Raw genomic sequence first — 24,436 nt, 5'->3', positions numbered from 1 at the left:
TAAAATTGATAAACAATAAGAATTTATTAAATAATAATATTTATTATATCAGTTAAATTCGGTTAGTCGATTTCAAAATTTTGACGTACCGAACCGATCAAATTAACCGATATAACCGAATTTTTTTAATTTGAAAACCTAATTTCTGAAATAACCGAACCGAATTTCCGAATTGACTCGGTTCGGTCGGTTAATTCGGTTTAATTGAAATTTTGCTAACCCCTAATAATAATGTGTAGTTTATATGTTATCAAGTATAAGTGTCTAATAAATTAAAGGTGACTAGGAAAGTAAAAGCATCCAATAGAAATTATTGTCAATTTACATGAAAGAGAATAATAATCAAACAACATTGTAAATAAAAAATTGCATATCGTTAATTGTCAAAAAAATTATAATAATTGAATATTATAATAAAATATATACATTATTGAGAGAATATGACAAATAACAAAAGAAAACAATATGATAAAAATTTTAGTAGTCCAAATCTTTTTTTAAAATTAAAAAAATATGTTTTTTTTCCAAATTAGTTACATATGCTAATTAGCACGAATTGTCAAAATTTACAATACTATTATCATTGTTTTTTGTTGAGTTAACTAATTTTATTTCAAATTCTAATTACTTCAACATATGTTTCTCACGTGCAACGCACGTGCATTATTTATAGTATATATATATATATATATATATATATAATAAATAAACTAAAAATTGAGAGGAGATTTATATCTAATTTCCCCTTTCTTTATATACATAATAGTTTCATAAAATATTGATTCCAATTCGGTCTCAATTCGTTTCAATCTGATTTAACCAAACTTGATTTGATTTTAGTTTTGGATTGAGTTGCACTAAGTTTCAATCCGGAACCGATAATCCGGCAGAGTCTGTTTCCTTTTTTTTTTTTTTTTTTTTTTTTTTTTAAATAAAAAACCAAGATTAGACTTTACTTAGTAAACTAGCGTTTAAAGATCCTCCGAAGAAGCTCATCTTAAGGAATTCCGCCGTCTGGACGTACGGACTACCGAAAGGAAACTGGTGATTTGCCGCAAAAGAAGCACATGCAAGAAAAAGTACCCGATGTGGCTGTCTCACCGGAAAACACATCGTCCAACTGTACAAAAATCAGAGAAAGAGAGACACACACAATAGCGAAGAGTCCACAATAACATAAAAAAGCCCCGAAAATTGAACAGAAACCATTATATCATTGATAAGACAAAGAAACATAAGAAGGTGGCCAAGAAGCGGACTCGTTCGTGTGGGCAGAATGAAGCACATGTTTGGCAAAAAGCCAGTATTAAATGGCTCCATGTGTGGAATGAGAGAGATAGATGATGAAATCGAATTAGTCTCGAAAGATGAGAAATATTCTGATGCCATTTCGAGGGGCATTCTTCCTTCTCTCGGCGCTCACAGCAATCGCAAGGTCAAGCTTCGTCGCTTCATTGTCTCCCCTTTCGATCCTCGTTACAGGTACGCTGTACGCCGGCTCGATTTGTTTTGGACATCGGCACGCATGTGTACGTGTTATTTTGCATGCAGTTTTTTTTAAATTTTTTTAAAAAGTTTTAGGAAATATCAAATAATTTTTAGTCGTCCGTATCATCTTCTGTGTTTGATTTTGCGTGCATATTTGGTCGTGGACCAAGATTTTTTAAATGGAATTTTTTGTAAATAATTATGTGATCACGTTCTTGGTTCAGTTTTCTGTATCACAAAGATGATGATTTGATTGCAGTTTCTGGGAAAATCTTGAATGGTGACTTGCTAAACATGGGATATTGCTAATTAAATTCAGCTTAATGCTTAATTTTTGTTTGTATGCACATGTGTGTTTGCTTATCAATAATCAAGATTTAATGCAGCTTGATTTTTACAGTCTCAAGTTTATAAAAAATCTTTGGCCCTATAGGTGCAGACCCTGAATTGGTCAAGGTCACGCTAGTGAACCAAGTTTTCTAAAAAATATTACTGAACAAAAGACATAATATTGGACATGATGCATATTGTTTAATGATCTGTTCGATCTTTTCAGAGCTTGGGACTCCTATCTAGTGCTATTGGTCTTCTACACAGCATGGGTGTCCCCGTTTGAATTTGGTTTCATTAGAAGACCTAGAGGGCTTCTCGCCATTACAGACAACATCGTAAACTCATTTTTCTTCATCGACATTGTCCTTACATTCTTTGTCGCCTACCTCGACAAAGAAACATTTCTTTTAATCGACGACCAAAAGCTAATTGCCTTGAGATACTCAAGAACTTGGCTGGTGTTTGATGTGATCTCCACTATACCTTCTGAACTTGCTCGGAAAATTTTACCCTCTACGACGGAAACATATGGATACTTTAGTATGCTTCGCCTCTGGCGTCTCAGACGAGTCAGTGCAATGTTCAAGAGGTACCATATTTGCCTCTTGCAAAGTTCATTTGGTTAAAATGAAAATTAATATATGATATAGGTATATTTGTTGATATGATCTAATTGTCTCTACAGATTGGAGAAAGACAAAAACTACAACTATTTCATGATTCGAATCTTGAAGCTTACTTGGGTAAGAATCTTAAAAGGCAGGTGGTTGCTTCACTTATCGGAATATAAACTGAATTGATCGATTGTATGTGCTTTGTGTAGGTCACTGTTTTTGCGGTTCATTTCGCCGGTTGCATCTTCTATTTTATTGCTGATAGGTACCATGATCCACAGAAGACTTGGATTGCACTTTTCATGGAAAATTTTCACGAATCCCCGATATGGGATCGCTATGTTATGTCTATATACTGGTCTATAGTTACCGTCACAACTACAGGCTATGGCGATTTTCATCCCGTGAACAAGGATGAAATGATATTCGACATTTTTTTTATGCTATTCAATCTTGGGTTGACTGCCTATATCATTGGAAACATGACCAATTTGATCGTTCAATCAACCTTCAGAACCAGAAAATTCGTAAGTTTACTCTTGTGTCGATTTAAAATCTTTTATCCAACCACTTCCACCGAATGGTGTAGTCCAACTTCTTTTGCAGAGAGAAACTATAAATGCAGCCTCAGGATTTGCGAAAAGGAACCAACTGCCTCCTCGACTGCAAGATCAGATGCTTGCTCACTTGAGCCTCAGGTTCAGAACTGATTCAGAAGGGCTGCAGCAGCAAGAGACTATGGATGCTCTCCCAAAAGCTCTTCGTTCGAGTATATCACATTTTCTGTTTTACAGTCTTGTCGATAAAGTGTACTTGTTCAATGGGGTATCGAGCGACCTGCTCTTTCAACTGGTACAGATTGGTGTTCTTTTTATCCATTTGATTAAAAATAGCCTCGCATAAATTAGATCTTCTTGATGGTCTTAACTCTGAAATATTTAGGTCACGGAGATGAAGGCCGAATATTATCCGCCTAGGGAAGATATAATTTTGCAAAATGAAGCTCCTACTGATCTATATATTCTGGTTAGCGGCGCAGTGGTAAGATCAAATCGAGCTCTCTCGGTGTGAGCATATATCAATCAGGCAATCATATTCGCATTTTTCAGCAACAATCTAATACTGTGTTTACGGTGATATAGGATCTTATTACGCATACAAATAGAACAGAACAGGTAAACTAATACCATTTCCTTACATCAGATTTCTATAATGTGGTATAAACATAAAATTGATCAGAACAAATGCTTTTCTATGAATCGTTAAGGAAGTTGGGGAGTTGAAGACTGGAGATGTATGCGGTGAAATTGGTGTTCTTAGCTGTAGGCCGCAACTTTTTACTGTTCGTACGAAACGATTGAGCCAGCTTCTGCGGTTGAGTCGTAACGCACTTTTGAACATTCTTCAAGCTAATGTTGCAGATGGGACAATAATCATGAACAATGTACTTCAGGTACATTGGAAAAAAAATTGCATTTTGCGACTTAAATTTATTTCTTGGTCGCCCTTTGTTCCATATTGTCATTATTAGACGAGTAAGTCCGGAACAATTTTTTGTCGACTACATGTGTAAAACATATCGTATTAAATTTCTCCAATATCAAAATCAAAATTTTATACATTTTAGAAATTTCATAAATCAACAATACCATGACATATGTTGAAACTGATAGGGGTTACTTGGTTAAGTGGTGTGCTTACACCACTACACAAAAATTATAGCCACTAACAATGATGCGTTTGAAATCTTTGAAGTCATGTATGGGCAAAATGTCATATTTCGATCTTTAATTCTCTTCGAGAACAACGGTTGGAAGTATAGGATCTCTCCTTGATGGCTTCTGAAATAATTCATCAAATTTTCTTGCAGAATCTGAAAGAAAGGCAAGACCCTCTGATGCAGTCAATTTTGATAGACACGGAGCACATGCTTGCTCATGGGAGAATGGACATGCCACTCAGCTTATGCTTTGCAGCCGCCAGAGGAGATGATTTATTATTGCAACATTTGTTGAGACGAGGCATGGATCCGAATGAATTAGACAACAACGGTCTCAGTGCTTTGGTACGAGATATAGTCGTTACGCATTGTTTTATGTTTTAAGTGTCGTAACTGATAGCATCTTCGTGTTCAACTTTCAGCATATTGCCGCATCGAAAGGAAGTCTAGAATGTGTGCTTCTGCTTTTAGATTATGGAGCGGACCCTAACAGAAGAGGTACCAATGTGAGAGTCTACATGATTTTAAATGAAAAATATTCAATATTATAACTAAAGAGAAGAATTATCTTGTGTAGATTCCGAAGGAAATGTCCCATTATGGGATGCAATCTTGGGGAAGCACGAGTCTGTGATAAAACTTCTGGTAGACAATGGGGCAACATTAACTTCTGGCGACGTTGCTCATTTTGCATGCTACGCTGTCGAGCAAAACAACATACAGCTACTAAATGAAATAATAAAGTTTGGAGGAGATGTCACATTGCTTAATAGCTTGGGAACCACAGCTCTTCATACAGCTATATCTGAAGAAAACGTCGAAGTCGTGAAGTTTTTGATGGAAAAGGGAGTCGACATAGACAAACCAGACGTCCATGGATGGACTCCTCGAGCCTTAGCCGATTACCAAGGTCATGAAGAGATCAAAGCCTTTTTTCAAACCAAGAAAGAGCCTGAAAACCAAAACACACAACAGAAAAATGGGAGTTTCCCATCTCAGTCCAGGGACGTGCCTTACCTTAAAAAGCACTCAAGCGAACCTAGCATGCCTCCTTTGAATCCAGAAGAGATAACTTCATATTCCAGATACGTGAGATTTTCTAACAGCTTTGCGAGGCGCAGGGCAACCACTTTCCAGAATTCGCTTGCAGGGATCATCACAGCTGGCTCTAGACAAAATGAAGGTGAATTTTTACAAAAGTTGATTTGCTGTAAACTGTTTATTAGAAGTTACATGTGATAATAGTAACGATGCAACTCAAATATTTTTAAATCATATAACATCCCAAACAACTTTATAAAATAGTGGCGGCCACATAAGACAGATAATGTGGCAATTTGTGATGAAAAAAAAACGAATCATTTATGTTGTTCACATGTTTTCTTGTATCATGAACAGAAGCAAATTTGATGTTTCAACCTCGTGTCAATGTTGCTCCACCTCAGCACCAGGCAAGAGTCGTTGTTAGCTATCCACAAAGGGGTGATTCAGCTGGAATGCTGATACTTTTGCCTAAATCTATGGATGAGCTACTCGATTTTGGGTATCAGAAGTTCGGTATTCGTCCCAACAAAATCACGATGAAAGACGGAGCGTTGGTCGAGGACTTGGCTGTAATCCGAGATGGTGATCATCTGGTTTTGGCTAGCTCTAACATTGTTGTGAAGTTCTAAGATGAATGCAATCAGGGCGGAGCCATGATCATCATTCAGTGTGAGCAACAATATACTATAATTAATAATGCAAAAAAAAAAATCATTTAGTCAACACCTATAAATAATGTGTCTTAAGGTTCAAAAACAAGTTACACAAGACCAAAAGCACCTGTTAGTTGGTGAAAAACGTAAAAAAAAATGATGCAAAACAACATGTACAAACCCGCAATCAAAACAAAATCTAATAGAAAATACAAACTCTACGGTCAAACATATACATGAAATCATTCTCGATCGCAAAAAGGAAACAAAATTTAAAAACAATTGAATGATCGACGAACGTTGAATGAAAAAGCGAACATTATATCTGATGAAATTCTGGATTTTGTAGAAAATATGGAGCATGTAATAATAGATAATATGAATTTGAATGACTATTAATCAAAGCATATGAATTATGTGACTCATGAGGAGAAAACTGTACAGAATGTTACATACTATCTATATGTGTATTAATATCAAGTAACAATTTAAAATATTAATCTTATAGAATTTGGGTCTATAAATTATCAAGGAAAAAATTTGTTGTTTTTTGAGTTTAGTGTGGGGAATTAGTCATGCAATATTAGAAGATAAAAAACTAAAATTTTTTTATCTAAATATTATAATATTATATATATATACACACACACACACTTATGGGCCTCAACGGGCTGCCTATAAATGCAATTACGATTATATTCGGATGTACATCTAGTGTATTATATAGATCTCAACGAAGAATCTTGTACGTGAAAATTTTCACACTCTACTCGTATATCAAAATCTAGGCACACTAGTGGTTATATTTGACACTTTTCTGTCAGATTCAACGGTCCCAATGCATTTGAAATCGTGAGATCCATGTTTTAACATGTAAAAACCCGACCTTGAACACACTATTTCCATTGGTCTGAGTCGCATCAATCCTCTTCGACACATAAAACATTGTATTATCTCTGGCCTACATACTTAAAATGAGAAAAGTCTATAACATCTAGTGTTTTTCTTCATATACTATGATCGAATTTTGACATTTAGATTTCGGTGCATTATGTGATTTTTCATTGAAATATGTGAGTTTTACACGCTTTAATTTAACTTTGGGGTGCACATGCTCGACGCTGCTCAAAATAGTAACATTTGAGAGTGACACCCCAGAAGGGGCCCGAGTCATTCTTGGACTCAGATGGGGAAAGAAAGGCCGAGGAGAGGTCAACCCAGGGATGGTCTCAGGAGACCGAGATAGAACTAGCCTGGGAAAAGTAAACATCTACCTTACTTAGACCACCATTTTCACCCTGAGCATACAACTGCCCAACAAACATTACAAACCATTAGGGGCACATACAAGCTCGGGCTAATATTCTTGGCTGTGCAAGACAAGAAAGACTAGGTCAATTAATCGTGGACCATGTCCACTGATAATCATGGGGCACGTTCCCCATGTTCACTATATGATGTTGAAACCGATACATGGGCCATGTTCCTACATCGTTGCCACTACCCGAGTATTTCGAGACGATCACTAACTTTGGGACCCTATAAATACCCCAGCACAAGTAAAATTAGGAAGTTCACTTTTATTCTCATAAATAATCTTAATATTAACTTTAAAGAATTTTCTTTCCTTTGCGGGAATAATGAACTGACTTGAACGTCAGAGTGGCCACACCGGAACTTTTTTTGATGCATTTCTTGTTTACAAGTGTGCAGACCATCTACTCTAATTTATCATACCCGGTCCCGAGCATTCACAGCGAAGAACACATTTCTACTTAGGAAATTACCCACCCACCTCACACAGTTTTTCCGAGTCACATCATTGGCGCTATCTGTGGGAATTCAGATCTGTAGACGTAGATATGATTTCTACTCAAAAATCATCTTAGGGGAATCCCTCTATAAGAGATACAACACACTCAGGGGTCCCATGGAGTAATCCGCCAACTACTGGTCCCCACAGCAAACCATCATTGTTGCTCTTAAAGTGCTGGCCAATGGAACGCGGAAGTTGTTCAGGAGGCAGTGACAGGGAAATTACCCTCAGAAAAGCTACTAGCGGGAGAAGGAGGAATATGAAGACGAATCACATCCTCAGGAAAAGTCCAAAAAGAAGGAAGAGTGTTCTCATGTGGGCTCAAAGGATCTCATCATGGATGCAGATTTAGAAGAATTGAGAAAGAAGGTGAAAAAATTAGAGTGAGAAACCAGGTCTTCCAAGACTTCTCGAACTAAGTTAAGGGGATGTTCCTTCTCTGCCCAGATAGTACATGAGCCCTTGCCCATTCACTACAAGTCAGCCAAGATCAGAGATTATGATGGAAATACTGATCCCGAGAAGAACCTGGCCTAGTTTGAAAATATGGTCATGTTGCATTGTTATGAAGACAAGATTAGTTTAAAGCTTTTCTTACCACATTGGTGGATTCAACCAAGCGCTGGTTTGAGAAGCTTGAACCTCGTAGCATCCATTCTTTTGAAGACTTCAAGATCACTTTCTTGCATCACTTCAGTAACAAGAAGAAGTATAAGAAGAATGCCTTCAGTCTATTTGAGGTGAAGTAGACCGAGGACATAGGGTAAACCCTATGGGGCATTTCTCCAAGTATGTACCATTTAAAGTCTCGGGAGATCGAACCATACACACGTGTGATGAGGATAGGGATGCCCCGAAGCCCTCACGACCCACAACATAAATAACAGATGAAAAAGAAATTTTGCGCATACCACCAAGAATGCGCTCATGATACTAGAGAGCTCATTCCAAACTGAGCCCGACCGAGGTCGGTTCTTTTAATGAAAAAGGACTGGAAACTGCCGTGGGTACCCCAGAGCCCAGGCCACGTCTTTCCCTCCTGCACCCATGGTTTCCAGTCAAGACAAGGAGGTCGAGATGACTCCTCCCAAGGAGACATAGTTCGAGAAGAGAAGGATCGGTGAGATGCACCTACCTTGGGCGTGATTAATATGATCTTGGGGGATAAACCAATGGAGATTCTAAATGGGCTCGAAAGGCCTGAGTCGGAGAGAAAGTTTTGAGTGGATGGTTCTGCTCAGAGAGAAGGACCGGTGATCAGCTTTGACCTCGAGATATGAAGGGCATCTGCGTACCTCACAACGATGCCCTGATCATACATGCCAAGATAGCCAACTACGATTTGAAGCTGGTGTTTGTGGACTCGAAGAGATTGGCCAACGTTATCTTCATGAGGCTCTTGACCAGATGGAATTGAAAGTTTATAAGTTGGAACCAGTCAAGACAACTTTCTTTGGTTTTGTGGGTTACACCGTGTATCTTAAAGGAGAAATTGTGTTACCTTGATAGTCATGTTCGAGAACTTGAGAAAGACGGTCTTGAAAACATTCACAGTAGTCAGTGCTCCTCCATCACATCATTCTGGGAAAGTTGATCATGAATGCCCTCATGGTCATTGCCTCAGCTTATCATCAGAATAAGAGGGATTTTGGGCCCAAGAATGATTAAGTAATAGCAGAACATGTCCAAGAATTGTTAAGGGTCGAGTATATCAGAGAAATCTAATTTCCTACTTGTCTTTTAAATGTGGTATTGGTCCCAAAATTCATTGGTAAATGGAGAATGCGCGTAGAATTCAGGGACCTAAATAAAGCCATCACATCCTTTGCCCCGGATTGATCAGCTGATGGATTTCACCTCGAGGTATGAGCTCCTATTCTTTATGAATGTTTATCAGGGATATCATCAAATTCTATTGCTAAGTCTCGTTTCATCCCTAATCTCGATTATATATTCTCGACTCTATGGGAGTATGGGGTGAAACTGAACCCGAGTAAGTGTACTTTCGGGATCAAGAGTGGGAATTTTTTCAATTGTATGGTGATCGAGAGGGGGATTGAGGTCAACCCAGAAAAAATAAAAATTATAAAGGAGATGATTTCCCCAAAATCTATCAGGGAGGTGCACAAAAATTTATGTCAAAATAAGTTATATTAGAAAATATAATGAAAAATATTTTATGTACAATGAAGGTTATATACACGTTACATGTACAAAATTCTTGTGAGACGGTCTCGTGTATCAATTTTGTGAGACAGATCTTTTATTTGAGTCACTCATGAAAATTTTTTTAATTTCTATGCCAAAATATTACTTGTTATTGTAAATATGATCATGATTGACCCGTCTCACGAATAAAAATCTGTACAACCTTCTCACAAGAAACATATTCCATTGTATGTTCCTTTGATATTATAAAATTATCTCATATACGCTGATAAAAAGATCTTCTCATTCAGATATTTTTGTAATTTTAAAAGTAACGTTTATCCATATCTATTTTATATATATATAAATATGTGATTTTATATGTGAATTTTTATTTATCTCCTTATTAATTGCTTACTTTACATTAATTGCTTACTTTAAATGTGTCTTTTCTTTATCTTTATTCATATTTTAAATATGTGTGATTATTAGTATTTGATTTTTTATGTCTACCCAAATTATAATATGTTATTTTTATCCAATGATATCTTGTATTTGGTTTTTTAATGCCTACTCACATTATAATATGTTATTTTTAATCCAATGATTTAGATTTTTTATTTATCTTTTCATTATGTAAATATGTGAATTTATATTTATCTCCTTATTGATTGCTTGCTTTACATTAATTTCTTACTTTAAATGTTTCTTTTCTTTCTCCTTATTCATATTTTAAATATGTGTGATTATTAGTATTTAATTTTTTATGTCTACCTTCATTATAATATGTTATTTTTATACAATGATACCTTTTCATTATGTAAATTAGTAATTGGTTTTTTTATGCCCACTCACATTATAATATGTTATTTTTAATTCAATGATTTAGATTTTTTATTTATATTTTTATTATGTAAATTAAATTAATTAAAGTTTAGAAATAAGTCATTATCGAATTGTGAATTTTATTTGGTGTCTTAATAATTTTTTTTCAAGTACTTATGTGACAGTTTGCTAGAATTTATGTTTAAATTAAAGTTTTTTGCAACTGGTGTGAATTTTCATATATCTCCTTATTAATTGTTTGTTTTACATTGATTGCTTACTTTAAATGTATTTTTTCTTTCTCCTTATTCATATTTTAAATATGTGTGATTATTAGTATTTAATTTTTTTTATGTCTACCCACATTATAATATATTATTTTTATCCAATGATATCTTTTCATTATGTAAATTAGTATTTGGTTTTTTATGCCTACCCACATTATAATATGTTATTTTTAATCCAATGATTTAGATTTTTTTATTTATCTTTTCATTATGTAAATTATATTAATTAAAGTTTAGAAATAACTCATTATTGAATTGTGAATTTTCTTTGGTGTCATATTAAATTTTTTTCATGTCCTCATGTGACATTTTGCTAGAATTCATGTGTTTAAATTAAAGTTTTTGCAACAGAAATTTTTTTGCGGTTTATATTTATAAATTATTTAAATAAAATACGGTAAAAAATCGTTGTGATTTGAGCCGTCAATTTGGATTGGGTCTGTCGGTTTGACCTGCACCGCCAAACAGTTTAAGTGAGTTGTGTTGAAATTTTGTCGACTCATTTAAAGGTGAGCCTAAATGAGCTCGCACGAGTTTATATTAAATATCTATATATCTAACATTATCGATTTTCAATCATGAATTCTTGATATAAAATGGAAAATATCAGTTTGATTTCAAAATTGTGATGTTACTATCTTGTCCAAAAATTGTGGGTTGTTGAGACATTTTGGCAGTCAATTAAAATTGAGTGTCAAAGTTGACAGTTGAGTTATATTTTTGGATTCCTGACAATATGTTCAACATATTATTTTTAAGTTAGTTTTATCAGTATCGTGAGGGATAAATATGTTTATTACAATATTAAATATTGTCATCTCTTTAAATTAATATTCATTTTTATGTTTCACATATTATGGGTCTTGGTAAAATGAGGAATAATAAATTCAAACAAACGAATACATAAAAATCTGGGGCGAAACCAGAATTATATGGTAGCGGAAATTAATATATAAATTTTTAGTAAATTTATCGATGTTAAAATGTATAACAAATCTCATATCATAATATATAAAATTTCAATCTTATAAATGAAATAAATCAAACATATATGAAATATACAAAATTTTATTACATATACAATCAAGTAATTTATTATAATTGTATTTTATTCTACAAGAATTTTTGTCAAACTTAGTGATTGTGGATTTAACATATATCTATTAAATCAGCAAACTAAAGAGCATGTCAATTAAACTAATTAAGTAATCACATATTCTTGAATTAATTTTTTATCTTGATAATTTGTTTCATTTAATATTTTAATTTATAAGACACCGTTACTATAACTAAAGACACATTTTTTGTAAATGTTCATAAGGACTCGATCACTAACTCATATGAAAAAATATTTATCGACATACTATATTGAAAACATTCTAATTAATTCAGCCCATTTGCTGAATTTTCTAATTAATTAAGAAAAATTCATTTACAATAATCATATTTAATCTTTTTGGGCTGACACCATTTATTTTATAAGATATTCATTGCAATTCTTTATTTGTATGTTAATCTTTAAATCTGAATTATGATGTATATTGTTTTTCTAAAAGTTCTAAAATAATGATTTAATACATTTATTCGACACTTCAATATTAACATTTTAAAATATATTAATTTTATATTGTATACGTGCAACACTTCTAAACATGATTATAAAAATTAAATAAAAATTCTAAAAATGAATTAAATAGAATATAAAAAATTACACAATTAATCAAAAAACAGAAATTAAAAACTAAATAACTGTCTATTACCTATAAACTACTAATACCGACTTCAAAAGATTGAAGTCGGTGAGAGTGGATGCCACTATGTATTAAAAAAATAAAAAGTTAATGCTTGAATGAGTCACACTGCAAAGTTAGTGAAGTAAAACCGAAGGACAAAGTGGATTAATAAAAATATTATAATGGGCTAAGTTGAATGAGACTCGTATATATAAGCATCTCACTTGGTCTCACCTTATGTTTTGTCACTGTACAAAGCGAATATTTATGCACTGTAGTGTTCTACATTTTCTTAATTTTTCTCTTGATTTCAAATTTAATTTCATCATTATTGGTCTTTAAAGATATATTAGAATTTTTTTCTAAACATCTAATCATAAATGTGATTAATGGTTATTATACTGTATATAATAATAAAAAGATTAATATATTTGAAGATAGAAAAAGTAATGTATTGAGAAGAATAAAAAAGAATGTTAGAATTAATAATATAATTATCTAATGTCAATATTAAATTTAACATCCTACATTCGAAAATGTGTTTATTGAGGTAAAGACTATGATGATAAACTAAAAATAATAATTTATTTATCATTGTAACGTAATAATAATGTGATCATTATTCGGAATCAGAAAATGATGTACTTTGATTTTTTTTTTATTAAATTGTATAAACAATTCTTTCAATATTTTTAGTGGATAAACATGTTAAATCTATTAAAATTAAATAGTAAAATTTAATGATGAATTTGAATGTATTAATTCAACTTTCAATTTGGGTTTTGGGATTTTGTCAACATATATTAATAGTAAAAATCAATTTTCATTTATTTGAAAATTTATATTTTAAAATAAAAGAAAAATCAGAATTTTTTTTTCTTCCTGATTTTCCTTTTTTTTTAAAAAAATATAAATTTTCAAATAAATGCAAAAATGATTTTTTTTTCTCTACTACTTATGTAGAATATCAAGTATATATTCTACTCAAATGTCTTATAAATTCATATAATATAGTAAAAGGTTATTTGCATAAACTTATTTGTTGGGTACAATAATTGATCATGTTGGGTAGAGTAATTGAAATGTTGTGCTTGAGTTGTTGTACTATTTAAAATATTTGATTTGAACTGTTACTATAATCTATAGGTTTTGATAAAACAGTAAACGCTTGAGCCTACAATTGGTATCAGAGTCAAGATCGCGACTTTGATTTTCATTGATTGCAATTGGTGCAATTATTAGGAGATAGATTGTTTGGTACAATAATTGTCCACGATGGGTAGGCACTTAAGCTGTTGTATGATTTAAAGATTTGACTTGCATAGTTACCATCAGTTATATCTTTTGTTAAATCGACAAACGCTCAATCCTATATTATTCGATTGTAAAGCTAGAAGAAACATGTTGCATCAACTTTTAGTTTTGAATTGATCCCTTACATGTTACTTCATTTTTAAATTTAGAAGCATTTACAGTTTTCAATATATTGAATTATAATTTATCCATTTCAAATTGGATAAATATACAATAAAACTCATGTAAATATTATTAAAAAAACATTTAAATGAAATATTGGATTTGTCGATAATCAAAATAATAAATAAACAAAATTTGATCATTGAGCGAGAAATAAGATATTTAAATAAAGTTATAATTACCACAATGAAATTGTGCACCTACATGCATTTATCAATTTATTTTGCAACTAAAATGTCAAAAAAAGTTTCCACATATTATTTTTATATCATATTTAAAATAATTATGAATCCTAATTTTTATTATTTGAGTTGACCTTTGTTATGAAAAATCATTGTGAATAAATTGAATTTGAAAATTTTTATATCTATGTATCTCACATATTAATATATCAACCTAAGTCCAGGTAATAAAAAACTACAAAATGAACTTATTCATGTTCAATGTATACAAATTATATAGTAAAAATATATAGCAATTAAGACAATGAAGTAGAATATATGTTCACATATAACAAAATATATAGACAAGAAAAACAATAAATAAAAATATTTTTCTAGATATAAATATTTTTTCGAACTTTTTACAGTGAGTTGGAAAAGATAAAAAAAAATATTAACTCTTTTGGGTTACACAAAAAAATAGAATGGAAGAAGTGTTTGTCATACAATGAATTCAATTTCCAAATTAAATGTATACTATAAAGTTATATTTACCTTTCAAACTTTATAAGTGTAATGAATTTTTCTCAAGATAAGGGTATACAAATATATTATTTTTCTGGAGGTAATACAAATATGACATTAGTAATTTGATTGTGCTAATTATACTTATGAGTTAATATAAAATATTAAAATAAGTGTCATAAAATTCAGTAAAAAGATTATTTATTGTCAAAAATATTATTATTATAAATTACAAATAAATGACAACATTTAATCAATATTTTTTAAAATCAATCAATCAGTAATTTTTATGTGATGATAGATTGTTATAATAATTAGGGGTAAGCATTCGGTCGGTTCTGTTATCGACCAAACCGAATTAGTCATAAACGGATCGAACCGAAATATTTAGCAATAACTGAACCGACCGAATTAATTTTCATAACCGATGAAAACCGAACCGAATTAAAATCGGTTAATTCGATTGGTGACCGAATTAATCGAATAGTTTTAAAAAAAATTTTGTGATTTAATTTTAATTATATATGTAATTTTTTTGAACACTACAGTCTACACAAATGCATAAAAACATAAAATCACATACATCACAAATTTTTCTTTAGAATTAGGGCTGATTTTAAAATTAAAAATTAAAAAATATATTAAAATTTTTAAATAATAAAAATTTATTAAATAATAGTATTTATTATATCGGTTAATTCAGTTAGCCGATTTCAAAATTTTGAAAACCGTAACTGAACCGAATTAACCGATATAACCGAATTTTTTTAATTTGAAAATCGAATTTCCGAAATAACCAAATTGAATTTCCGAATTGACTCGGTTCGGTCGGTTAATTCGGTTTAACCGAAATTTTGCTCACCCCTAATAATAATGTGTAGTTTATATGTTATCAAGTATAAGTGTCTAATAAATTAAAGGTGACTAGGAAAGTAAAAGTATCTAATAGAAATTATTGTCAATTTATATGAAAGAGATAATAATCAAACAACATTGTAAATAAAAAATTGCATATCATTGATTGTCAAAAAAAATTGTAATAATTGAATATTATAATAAAATATATGCATTATTGAGAGAATATGCCAAATGACAAAAGAAAACAATATGATAAAAAAGATATGAGAAAAATTTTAGTAGTCCAAATTTTTTTTTAAAATTAAAAAAATATGTTTTTTTCCCAAATTAGTTACATATACTAATTAACACGAATTGTCAAAATTTACAATACTATTGTTATTATCTTTTGTTGAGTTAACTAATTTTATTTCAAATTCTAATTACTTCAATATATGTTTCTCACTTGCAACATACATACATTATTTTTAATATATATAAATTTCACCATATATGTTAATTTTTTTTCTAGGTTTAACTGAACTTTTTGTACTGAGATCGCAAGTAATCGATAAAATAAAACCGACTTTTCAAACTTATCCGAACCCAAATCCTAAATTAAATCAGTTAGACCCGTAATCGAACAGACAAATATCAAGCTAGGCCTACAACATCCAAATCACGGATCCAAACAGCTGATTAGCTGTTTGTGGAAAGAGTAAGGAGCACTTGATTCCCTTGTCATATGCTTCTTCTTCACTGGAATTCAATTTTGTTTGTTAGGTATTGAAACTTGTAGATCAGAAGAATGTCAGGTAAAGGGGCGAAGGGATTGTTGACGGGGAAGACCCCAGCTTCCAAAGACAAGGACAAGGACAAAAAGAGGCCGATTTCTCGCTCTTCTCGCGCTGGACTTCAGGTTTCTTTAGTATTTTTCGCTGTTTGGAGGAATGATTTCCGATCCTACCTTTTGCTCTGAGTATTGATTTTTTTTTTTCATTTTCGTTTTTAGGGTTTTCGATTTTATGCATTTTTCTTTGTGATTCCTTATTTGTTGGGGGATTCTAGAGGCTTTTTTTTGGGTAGTTTATCGTTTCTTTTCTGTATAATCTGCTTGGCCAACTGTTTTTTCGGTTATTTATGTTGTTCTTGCATAGAGGATTCTCTGTGCAGATTGTACTTTGTGTATCTAATAGAAATTGGAAGTGAAGTAAACATTTGAATTAGGTGTACCGTAGTGTATTGTAAAAAATCAATTCTTCGTTTCTCAACTCGTGTTGAGGATTGGGATTAAAGTTCATGTTTTTTATTGGGTTTAATAATGTATGGTTTCAAAATGATTTTGCTAGAGCACGAACTTCTATAATCTATTCATGTTATCCAAACATTGTATGGAAAAATTTTCCTGCACGCGGCATGTTTTGATGGAGTGTACTAAATATGTGAGGTTGCTTGCATACGTATTCTCGAGCTTAAAAGTGTAATTTTTTAAAGACGGTAGACAATCAGACAAGACTGCTGTACATCTCATTAAGTTGAGGCCTGTGGAGAACCAGCAGCGTTGAGTGATTTTTTCTTTAGAAATAATGAATTACTCGAGAACGTTGTGGTTGTCCTTTGAAACCACATGGTTTAATAATCACTGCATTTTTTTAATTGTAAAGAGGCTAAAATAAAGATAAAGATTTCATTTTTGCCCCTATGTAATTTTTCGGTTACATTTGTTGTGGAATAGAAAATAGATTTTCTTGGTTTGATCGATTCATGATGTAAACTTAGTAGATTCTCTTTTACTCCATTTCAATCATGTAGTTCCCTGTTGGACGGATTCACCGGCTCCTGAAGGAGCGAGCTACTGCTCATGGACGTGTGGGCGCTACAGCAGCTGTGTATTCCGCAGCGATTTTAGAGTATCTAACTGCTGAGGTGTTGGAGTTAGCTGGCAATGCAAGCAAGGACTTGAAAGTGAAGCGTATTACACCCAGGCATTTGCAGCTGGCTATACGTGGTGATGAGGAACTTGATACTCTTATCAAAGGAACAATAGCTGGTGGTGGTGTGATTCCACATATACACAAGTCACTCATCAACAAGTCCTCCAAGGAGTAGGATTCTATTGTTCTCTTGTTCTTGAGTAAGCTAGAGTGGCCAACAAATGCTGTGGATTTGAGGACTTGGCTTAGAATGTCTACACGTCTGTTTAATTTGTTGCATGTTGAACTGGGATTCAGCAATTTGTTTGTCTTAGAGCTTCAGGGAAACACACTCATGCAACGTGGAACATATCATTTGTCTAATGGATGTGTGGTGTTTATGATTCTATTGCCAGTATCTACGTATTCGTTGGATTGGAGGATGAGCATAATGTAACATGATATCTACTCGTTTAAAATGTGGCGTTGTTTGATTCATCCTTGTACAAATCAATCCAAGAAATACAGGCAACACTAGTATAGTTAAATCGATTTCCCAATCTTTAGGAAGATACATATGAAATAACTTAATCGGTTTCCCAATCTTTAAACAATCAGTACCCACCAGAGTTCACCTACAGGCCGTGAACAAAGAAAGAGAAAAAATTGAAAATCACAACAACAAAAAAAAAAACCTGCATGTTACAGTGGAGATTTTGGGAACCTCCACCGGAAACTGGTGAGTCTCATCAATCCATGGTTCTCCATTCCTGATCCTTCGGCTTCTGCATAAGTTAATTCTTGCCACAGAGAGCTCCTAGAGATGTTACCAAACCGGTACAGAGCCATCCTTGACTGCTCCATGTGACACTCCAACAACTGAAAGCTCTTCTCTGATTCATCCAGCACCACCTTCCGCCAGCAAGGATGCAGAAATGCTCGAAAGCCAGTTCAAATTCAGGGATATATGGCTTCGGCTTCAACTTCAACGCGGTTTTCCTCGCCAAGTTTGCAAAGAAAGTTCCCATATGTGGAGCACAAAAGAAACTAGAGTCATTATGTTTGTTTTCAAGGTATCACCAACCACTGCCATCAAATCTCTGAACTGTGCAACTCCAACATTCCCGCTGGGATCCTCCATTTGTGTTACACAGGAGAAACACTTATTGTCCGAGTACTTGGATCTCCAGTAGTCTGATTTTTTATTGCCAGCAGAATCCCAGCAATCCCCATATGAAATAATCCATTCACAACAAGTGCAGATTTCTCATTCGGAGTAATACTCTCCATGCTGATTACTGGAGCACAAGCTTCTGGATGGACTCGAACATCTTTAACAAGATCAAAGGCGATTAAATTGGCACTACACACCATTCCACAAATATTCTAGCTTACAATGTTTCTCTTGAGCTTGTAATGATTAAAGATCACAACACATAAAGAAGGCACTGGATAGAAAAGAACACAATCCACAATCAAAACCCAATGTCCTCGGGCTAAGAGACTTTCTTCTCAAGAAGCGTTTCAATAGCACCACACACGACAGTTTTTACTTCTTTTCTGAGGTCATGCATGGATTTGGTGGAATTCGTAGCACATTCTCAGGAAGTTAACTCAACTCACCAAGGTCAGACCTCCCAAGAATTTTCCCTCGGAAATCAGGGACCACATAGGTAAATTAACCAATCAAGGTCGACCTCAATGAAAACATGCCTAGGGCAGTTCATCACAGCATTTCACGAGGATAGAAAGTCGAGCACAAGATCACAGATATGAGATTGTGTTTGAGATGGTAACATAACATGCATGAAAATTTCCAGAGGCAATATAACCACCAAAGGCGCAAAAACAGGATCATCCATGGGTTATGAGGTAACTGGATCAAGCTTCACACATTTCAATTTGACAGATGGTTTGGAATCAGGGAACTTTCTTGAAGAAAATGGTGGAATCGAGGGTGTGCTTGTGTTCAAGTCACTCGTATTTGCCACAACTTATTTTCGAAGTTTCAAGAATATGATTTACTTTGATCTTGGGAACGGCTTAAACATAAAACAATCGCAATATTAACGATAGAAAACATACAAATTCCGCTCCCTGAATATCAGCTTGAATCTATCGGAGGGCGATTCTGCACTGTTATATCAAATTTTACATTTTTTTTTTTAAATTGTTACTCTTGCAAGACAGATTTTTAAATTTAAAGATTTAGACAAGAAAAAAGAAGTTCAGAAAAAAGTTAGTTTTACGGCTACACCATCAAAACCAAATCTTTGTCTAAAAAACTCAGCTTCCAACACTTCTCCTGTAGGAAACTGCAGCTCAAATCATGGTGCACAAGTCAAAATCGTTGGTTAAACATGCGACTTTAGGAGTAATTGCTACTAAAAAAACACGGCCACTAGTTTTCGTGTCCCCACCTTTCCTCTCATCCGAGGATTTCAGAACAGCCGATGACTGTTAAAATACGATGGAAAAACGGTGTGCGTTGGTTCATCTCTGGTCTACGCACCCTCACACTCTTCCAAACCTTTAAGCCTACGCTTTCGAGCGTGCGCCGCCGATGTCCCTGACTTTCACTCTCCCGACTGGTATTGTTCTTTCTTGTTTTTCGTTCACAATATACTAGGAGACGAAATCTTGATCTGATTGTGAAATTGAAGTTTTTTCAGTTGTGCATGTATTTTGTGTTTATGTGTTAACCGGGATAATTTTGAAAATTTTCAATTGCCGATTGGATTTTGATTAGCGGGGTGTCATAGATAGAACAATCTCTACGGACAAATCATATTTGTAGAATAATTTTTCATTTGGAGGAAGTCAGTCGTCTAGTTACTCCAGCTCATCTGCTCCTTGCTTCTTTCTGGCCTACAATTACTAAGAGTTATTTCCATGTTCATTTGCAGGCTTTAGCCTCGAAGGAAAAGACCGTTTGAGCCAAGATTGAGTGTAACATTTGAGCTGAAATCTTGGACAAGATATATTTCATTACCTCTTCTTGTAGGAAGCTAATTGTGTTTCATTTTCCATGTTATAGTTTAGTGCTGAAGAAGCTGTCACATACCAGCTCTATGCTTTGATGTTCAATGACCAACCTCGGGCAGATTATGGCATTGAAGTAATGCATAGGTTAATTCGTGAACTCTGATTCGTTGTTTATTTTGTCAAGTTGCACTTGGTTGGTAATCTCAAGTAATTTTTGTCATCGGTACTGGGATGTTATATGCGGACAGTTTGCTGGATTTGATCCGTTCGAAGATCAACGTATTTCGGCCCCTTCTTTGATTTAGAACAGGTGAGTTTGTATTTAGGCTTTGGCAATTTTACCCCACATGTTCTTTTGGCATTTTTAGTTACTTAGTACTAAAGTGGGTACTGAATGGTACATGCTCGAAATTAATAGTAGATCTATGTTATTATGTTAATTATATCTTCTGTAAAAAACAGAAGGCGCTTTATAACTCTGGTTATTGGTGTAGTTTGAAAGATTCAGGTGGATCTTTCATCACTCGAGCTACAGAGTTTTACTTGGTCACCGGGAAAGAAAGATCTTGAGCAGTTTAAACGTTATTGAGGTTACGTCCGTTCTGTGCACTGATCATAGCTACTCTGCGTATTAGCTTTATTTATTCTTTAAACAATTAGCATTTGCTATACAGAATTGCTATAAGCAACGAGTGTGGATACGAGGAGCTCGGCCTGAGGAAGAAGAAGTATTTCAATTTACGATGGTTCAGGTATGATTATAGCTCCTTTTTCATTGACAACATTTCTTCTTCAGATCTCTTTTCTGAGATAGGAACATGGAGTATTTTTGTTATGTACGTTGAAAAATGAGTTGGGATACAGATGTTTTAACACTTCAACTTATGGATGGTATTTTCGTTTATAGAGGATGGGGTGTGGTTCTTGGGATGGTTATTGGCTAACTTAATCAGTCCTTCATGATGGAGATAGCTTTTCCGGTGTGGTGGCATACTGAAACCATTTCTCGGAGATGGCAAGCCATTGTGATTGGGTCTACAGAGTTGATCTGTTTGTAAAGATACTGTTTTTCTTTGTACATGAATGTGATGTATTACGATATGTTAAATTTACAACTTCTACGCGAATGAGGGTCCATGCCCTGAAATACTTTATGATGAACGTTATGGTCACTGGTATGTTCTTAAAGGTGCGCACTTCACAATAAATCAACACTGCGTAATATTTAGATACTTTTCATTCAATACGACAACTGCCGATGCTTGGTGCTTATTGGGCACGGCTCTTATCGTACACACCATGATTAATATAAATATAGTATCTTCTTTGAACAGCAAATGTGTTCTTGTACAGTGAGAAACGCCTGTGGTGTGAATCCTGTAAGATTTCAAGCAACGTAACTTTGCTTGTGTAATGAGAGACATTTGGGTGGTTGTGCACTAGGAGGGGTGCTTTATTTTTCAAAAACCATTTTAGCAAGCGTGCCAATACAAGGAAAGCAGAGATGATTTACATACGTGAACTTGATACTCAATGCCATTTGCAGTTTAATTTTTTGAGTCTATAATCACGTAATTTAGATGTTGAAACTAAAACCGATGTGCTCTTTCTCTCTGTGGTTTGCATCAGGAACATTATTCTAGCTAACTACTTAACCGTGCACATGTCATGAAAAAGTCATTTTGCCCAGAAAAGACGGAGCATTTTGCTTGAACCCATGAATAAAACTCTGTTATATAAGCACTTATACAACCTTGAAAGCATCACACTACTAAAGCTGAAACATCTTACAAACTACCAACTTAATGGCTGAAGTGTCGTTTATCTGTAAACGAACCGTGATTAATGCTAGACCAGTGCAACCTGGCAAGTTCATCCCTCTATCAGTTTTGGACCGCATAATGGAACATAACAATCTTCGAATTGTGTTCTATTACCAGCTTCCAGTGGTAAGAAAAGTCGGAGAGCTGACTATAAAGCTTCGAGAATCGATATCAGAGATGTTGTCTTCGTTTCCTGTAGTTGTGGGGCGGCTTTTAAAGTCCCCTGAAGGGCGCTGGATGGTTAAATGCAATGATGCAGGGCTGAGAATGGTGGAAGCGAGGGCGAGAGTGACACTGGACGAGTGGCTGAGGAATGTGGATAGGGAGAAGGAGCTGAAGCTTGTTCATTGGGAGGAAATGTTTCACAAACCATATTTTTGGTCTACATTTTATGTTCAGGTAAAGAAACATCCGCTCCTGCCATTGCTTTTTGAGAGGCCTATGACTCATAGAAACTGTTTACCCAAAAATCTATTCGAAATTATTGATTTTGAGACCGTAATTTAGATTTTTAATGTCTGGCTGTTTTGGAGATGCCCCAGATAACAGAATTCGAAACTGGAGGACTAGCAATTGGTTTGAGCTGTACACACCTTCTTTCTGATCCCAAATGTGCCACCATGTTGATAAAGGCTTGGGCTGACACGACATTGGGAGGAAAGATCATATCTCCACCCTCCTTCCAACCCTTGCCGCCCCGAAAACAAGAAGGCAACACCCCCAATCACCGGCCTTATTTTCAAATGATCAACCACTACAAATCAGTATTTGGGAAACCATATGCAGTATCTGATGTAAAACAAACTACCTTTACTCTAGAATTCAAGCATGAAATGGTAAAGAGATTCATTGAGATGTCTGAAACAGCACTTAATGGACAGGAACAAGAGTTGAAACTAACACCCTTTGAGGTCTTGAGTGCTTTGTTTTGGACAAGTATCAGCAAGGCAAAGGGGATTAAGGGTTCCTTGATGGACATGAGTGTAAGCTTGGACGCACGACAAAAGCTTCAATTGGATAAAGGGTTCTTCGGAAATTGCACTGTGTATAACATTGTGAAAGGAGATGGATTGAATGAAAACGAATTGTCTAAAGCCGCAGCTGCTATAAAGGAAGTGGTCTCACAAGTAAATAAGGATAGAGTTGTGGATTTGATAGGGTTCTTGGAGCAGGAAAACATAGAAAATCCTCCAAGGATGACAGACTATCATCTGATTTGTGCAAATTTAGAGAATGCGGATCCATATTCTGCCATTTTTGAAGGTAATTCAAGCCCAGTTCGTGTGTCTTACTACCTTGATCCAGCTGTTGGACCGGGGCAAGTTCTGATCTTTCCATCCCCAGGAAACGATGCCAATTTTGGCAGAGTAGTTATGGTCACACTTGAAGAAGACGAAGCTGAGAATGTTCTTAATGATGAATTAATCCAACAGTTTAGTCCAACCATATTGATGAGGTTGAGCGAAAGAGCTTTCTTAAACGAAAATAAGTCCACGTGAACTGCAAGAAATGCATACACATGTTCTAGCAAGACTTGGTGGAATGAATTGCGACTGCTATCTTAATTGAAAATATCTAAACAGAGATAATGTATGTTATTACGTTTAATTTTTTAACTTTTGAAATCTCAAGTTTTTATTTTAAGCATAAAACCCATTTATCATTGAAAAGACATCAAGTTCACTTTTATAGCATAACTTTAAAAAGACGCAAGCAGAAGTTAAAAACATAGCTATGAGTCCGTTTGAACAAGTATTTTAAAAATATTTTTAGTGTTATATGAGTGAAAAAAATTAAAGTATATATTTGGACAAGATTTTTGTAAAACAATTTTAAAAATACTTTTAGAAAATTGTCTTCGAATATAGATACAGAAAACAATTGTGATACGTTTTTTATATTTTTATAATTGAAAACAATGACGGAAAACAATTACTTTTTAATTATAAAAATATTTTTATAAAATAGTTGTTCAACACATACTTATTTTTTAAAAAAAACTTTTAAAACATTTTATAAAAAAATTAAAAAAAAACATTTTTAAAACAATATAAT

General features: G+C 33.8%; 3 protein-coding genes and 1 pseudogene across 6 annotated transcripts; 3 read left to right on the top strand and 1 right to left on the bottom strand.

Annotated features, from left to right (window-relative positions):
- Positions 1 to 974: 974 nt before the first annotated feature.
- On the top strand, positions 975 to 5,943 carry LOC140978796 (potassium channel AKT1-like). The gene is made up of 12 exons (XM_073444016.1): positions 975 to 1,482; positions 2,045 to 2,410; positions 2,507 to 2,564; positions 2,645 to 2,962; positions 3,042 to 3,287; positions 3,378 to 3,476; positions 3,578 to 3,610; positions 3,703 to 3,888; positions 4,306 to 4,500; positions 4,578 to 4,653; positions 4,733 to 5,338; positions 5,554 to 5,943. Exons 1-12 carry the CDS (start codon positions 1,277 to 1,279, stop codon positions 5,826 to 5,828), a joined length of 2,664 nt encoding a protein of 887 aa, XP_073300117.1. The 5' UTR covers positions 975 to 1,276; the 3' UTR covers positions 5,829 to 5,943.
- Positions 5,944 to 16,237: 10,294 nt separating this feature from the next.
- LOC140979920 (probable histone H2A variant 3) lies at positions 16,238 to 17,974 on the top strand. Of its 2 annotated transcripts, none has more exons than XM_073445572.1 (3): positions 16,238 to 16,378; positions 16,465 to 16,579; positions 17,473 to 17,974. In XM_073445572.1, the coding sequence occupies exons 2-3, from the start codon at positions 16,469 to 16,471 to the stop codon at positions 17,767 to 17,769; spliced, it is 408 nt and encodes a 135-aa protein (XP_073301673.1). In that variant the 5' UTR covers positions 16,238 to 16,378; positions 16,465 to 16,468; the 3' UTR covers positions 17,770 to 17,974. The 2 variants fall into 2 exon arrangements, with proteins under 2 accessions (XP_073301673.1, XP_073301672.1); XM_073445571.1 differs by having other exon boundaries at positions 16,259 to 16,378; positions 16,444 to 16,579.
- Positions 17,785 to 19,588, bottom strand: LOC140979919 (3-ketoacyl-CoA synthase 11-like; annotated as a pseudogene).
- A 366-nt stretch (positions 19,589 to 19,954) lies between these two features.
- On the top strand, positions 19,955 to 24,023 carry LOC140979918 (protein ECERIFERUM 26-like). 3 transcript variants are annotated; one of them, XM_073445570.1, is made up of 8 exons: positions 19,955 to 20,164; positions 20,480 to 20,522; positions 20,611 to 20,691; positions 20,807 to 20,868; positions 21,053 to 21,148; positions 21,233 to 21,310; positions 21,466 to 22,780; positions 22,924 to 24,023. In XM_073445570.1, exons 7-8 carry the CDS (start codon positions 22,364 to 22,366, stop codon positions 23,878 to 23,880), a joined length of 1,374 nt encoding a protein of 457 aa, XP_073301671.1. In that variant the 5' UTR covers positions 19,955 to 20,164; positions 20,480 to 20,522; positions 20,611 to 20,691; positions 20,807 to 20,868; positions 21,053 to 21,148; positions 21,233 to 21,310; positions 21,466 to 22,363; the 3' UTR covers positions 23,881 to 24,023. The 3 variants fall into 3 exon arrangements, with proteins under 3 accessions (XP_073301671.1, XP_073301669.1, XP_073301670.1); XM_073445568.1 differs by having other exon boundaries at positions 20,611 to 20,702; XM_073445569.1 differs by lacking the exon at positions 20,480 to 20,522 and having other exon boundaries at positions 19,976 to 20,164; positions 20,611 to 20,702.
- The last annotated feature ends 413 nt before the right edge of the window (positions 24,024 to 24,436 follow it).

Source organism: Primulina huaijiensis, chromosome 6 (assembly GCF_012295235.1).
Source record: "Primulina huaijiensis isolate GDHJ02 chromosome 6, ASM1229523v2, whole genome shotgun sequence".
NCBI lineage: Eukaryota > Viridiplantae > Streptophyta > Magnoliopsida > Lamiales > Gesneriaceae > Primulina > Primulina huaijiensis.
This window is presented reverse-complemented; position numbering and strand designations above follow the sequence as displayed.

Coding starts and splice junctions, on each gene's coding strand:
- LOC140979918 (XM_073445570.1), top strand. CDS start 22,364: ATGGCTGAAGTGTCGTTTATCTGTAAACGAACCGTGATTAATGCTAGA. Junction 22,781..22,923: donor GGTCTACATTTTATGTTCAG/GTAAAGAAACAT, acceptor GAGATGCCCCAG/ATAACAGAATTCGAAACTGG.
- LOC140978796 (XM_073444016.1), top strand. CDS start 1,277: ATGAAGCACATGTTTGGCAAAAAGCCAGTATTAAATGGCTCCATGTGT. Junction 1,483..2,044: donor CCTTTCGATCCTCGTTACAG/GTACGCTGTACG, acceptor CGATCTTTTCAG/AGCTTGGGACTCCTATCTAG. Junction 5,339..5,553: donor TGGCTCTAGACAAAATGAAG/GTGAATTTTTAC, acceptor TATCATGAACAG/AAGCAAATTTGATGTTTCAA.
- LOC140979920 (XM_073445572.1), top strand. CDS start 16,469: ATGTCAGGTAAAGGGGCGAAGGGATTGTTGACGGGGAAGACCCCAGCT. Junction 16,580..17,472: donor CTTCTCGCGCTGGACTTCAG/GTTTCTTTAGTA, acceptor TCAATCATGTAG/TTCCCTGTTGGACGGATTCA.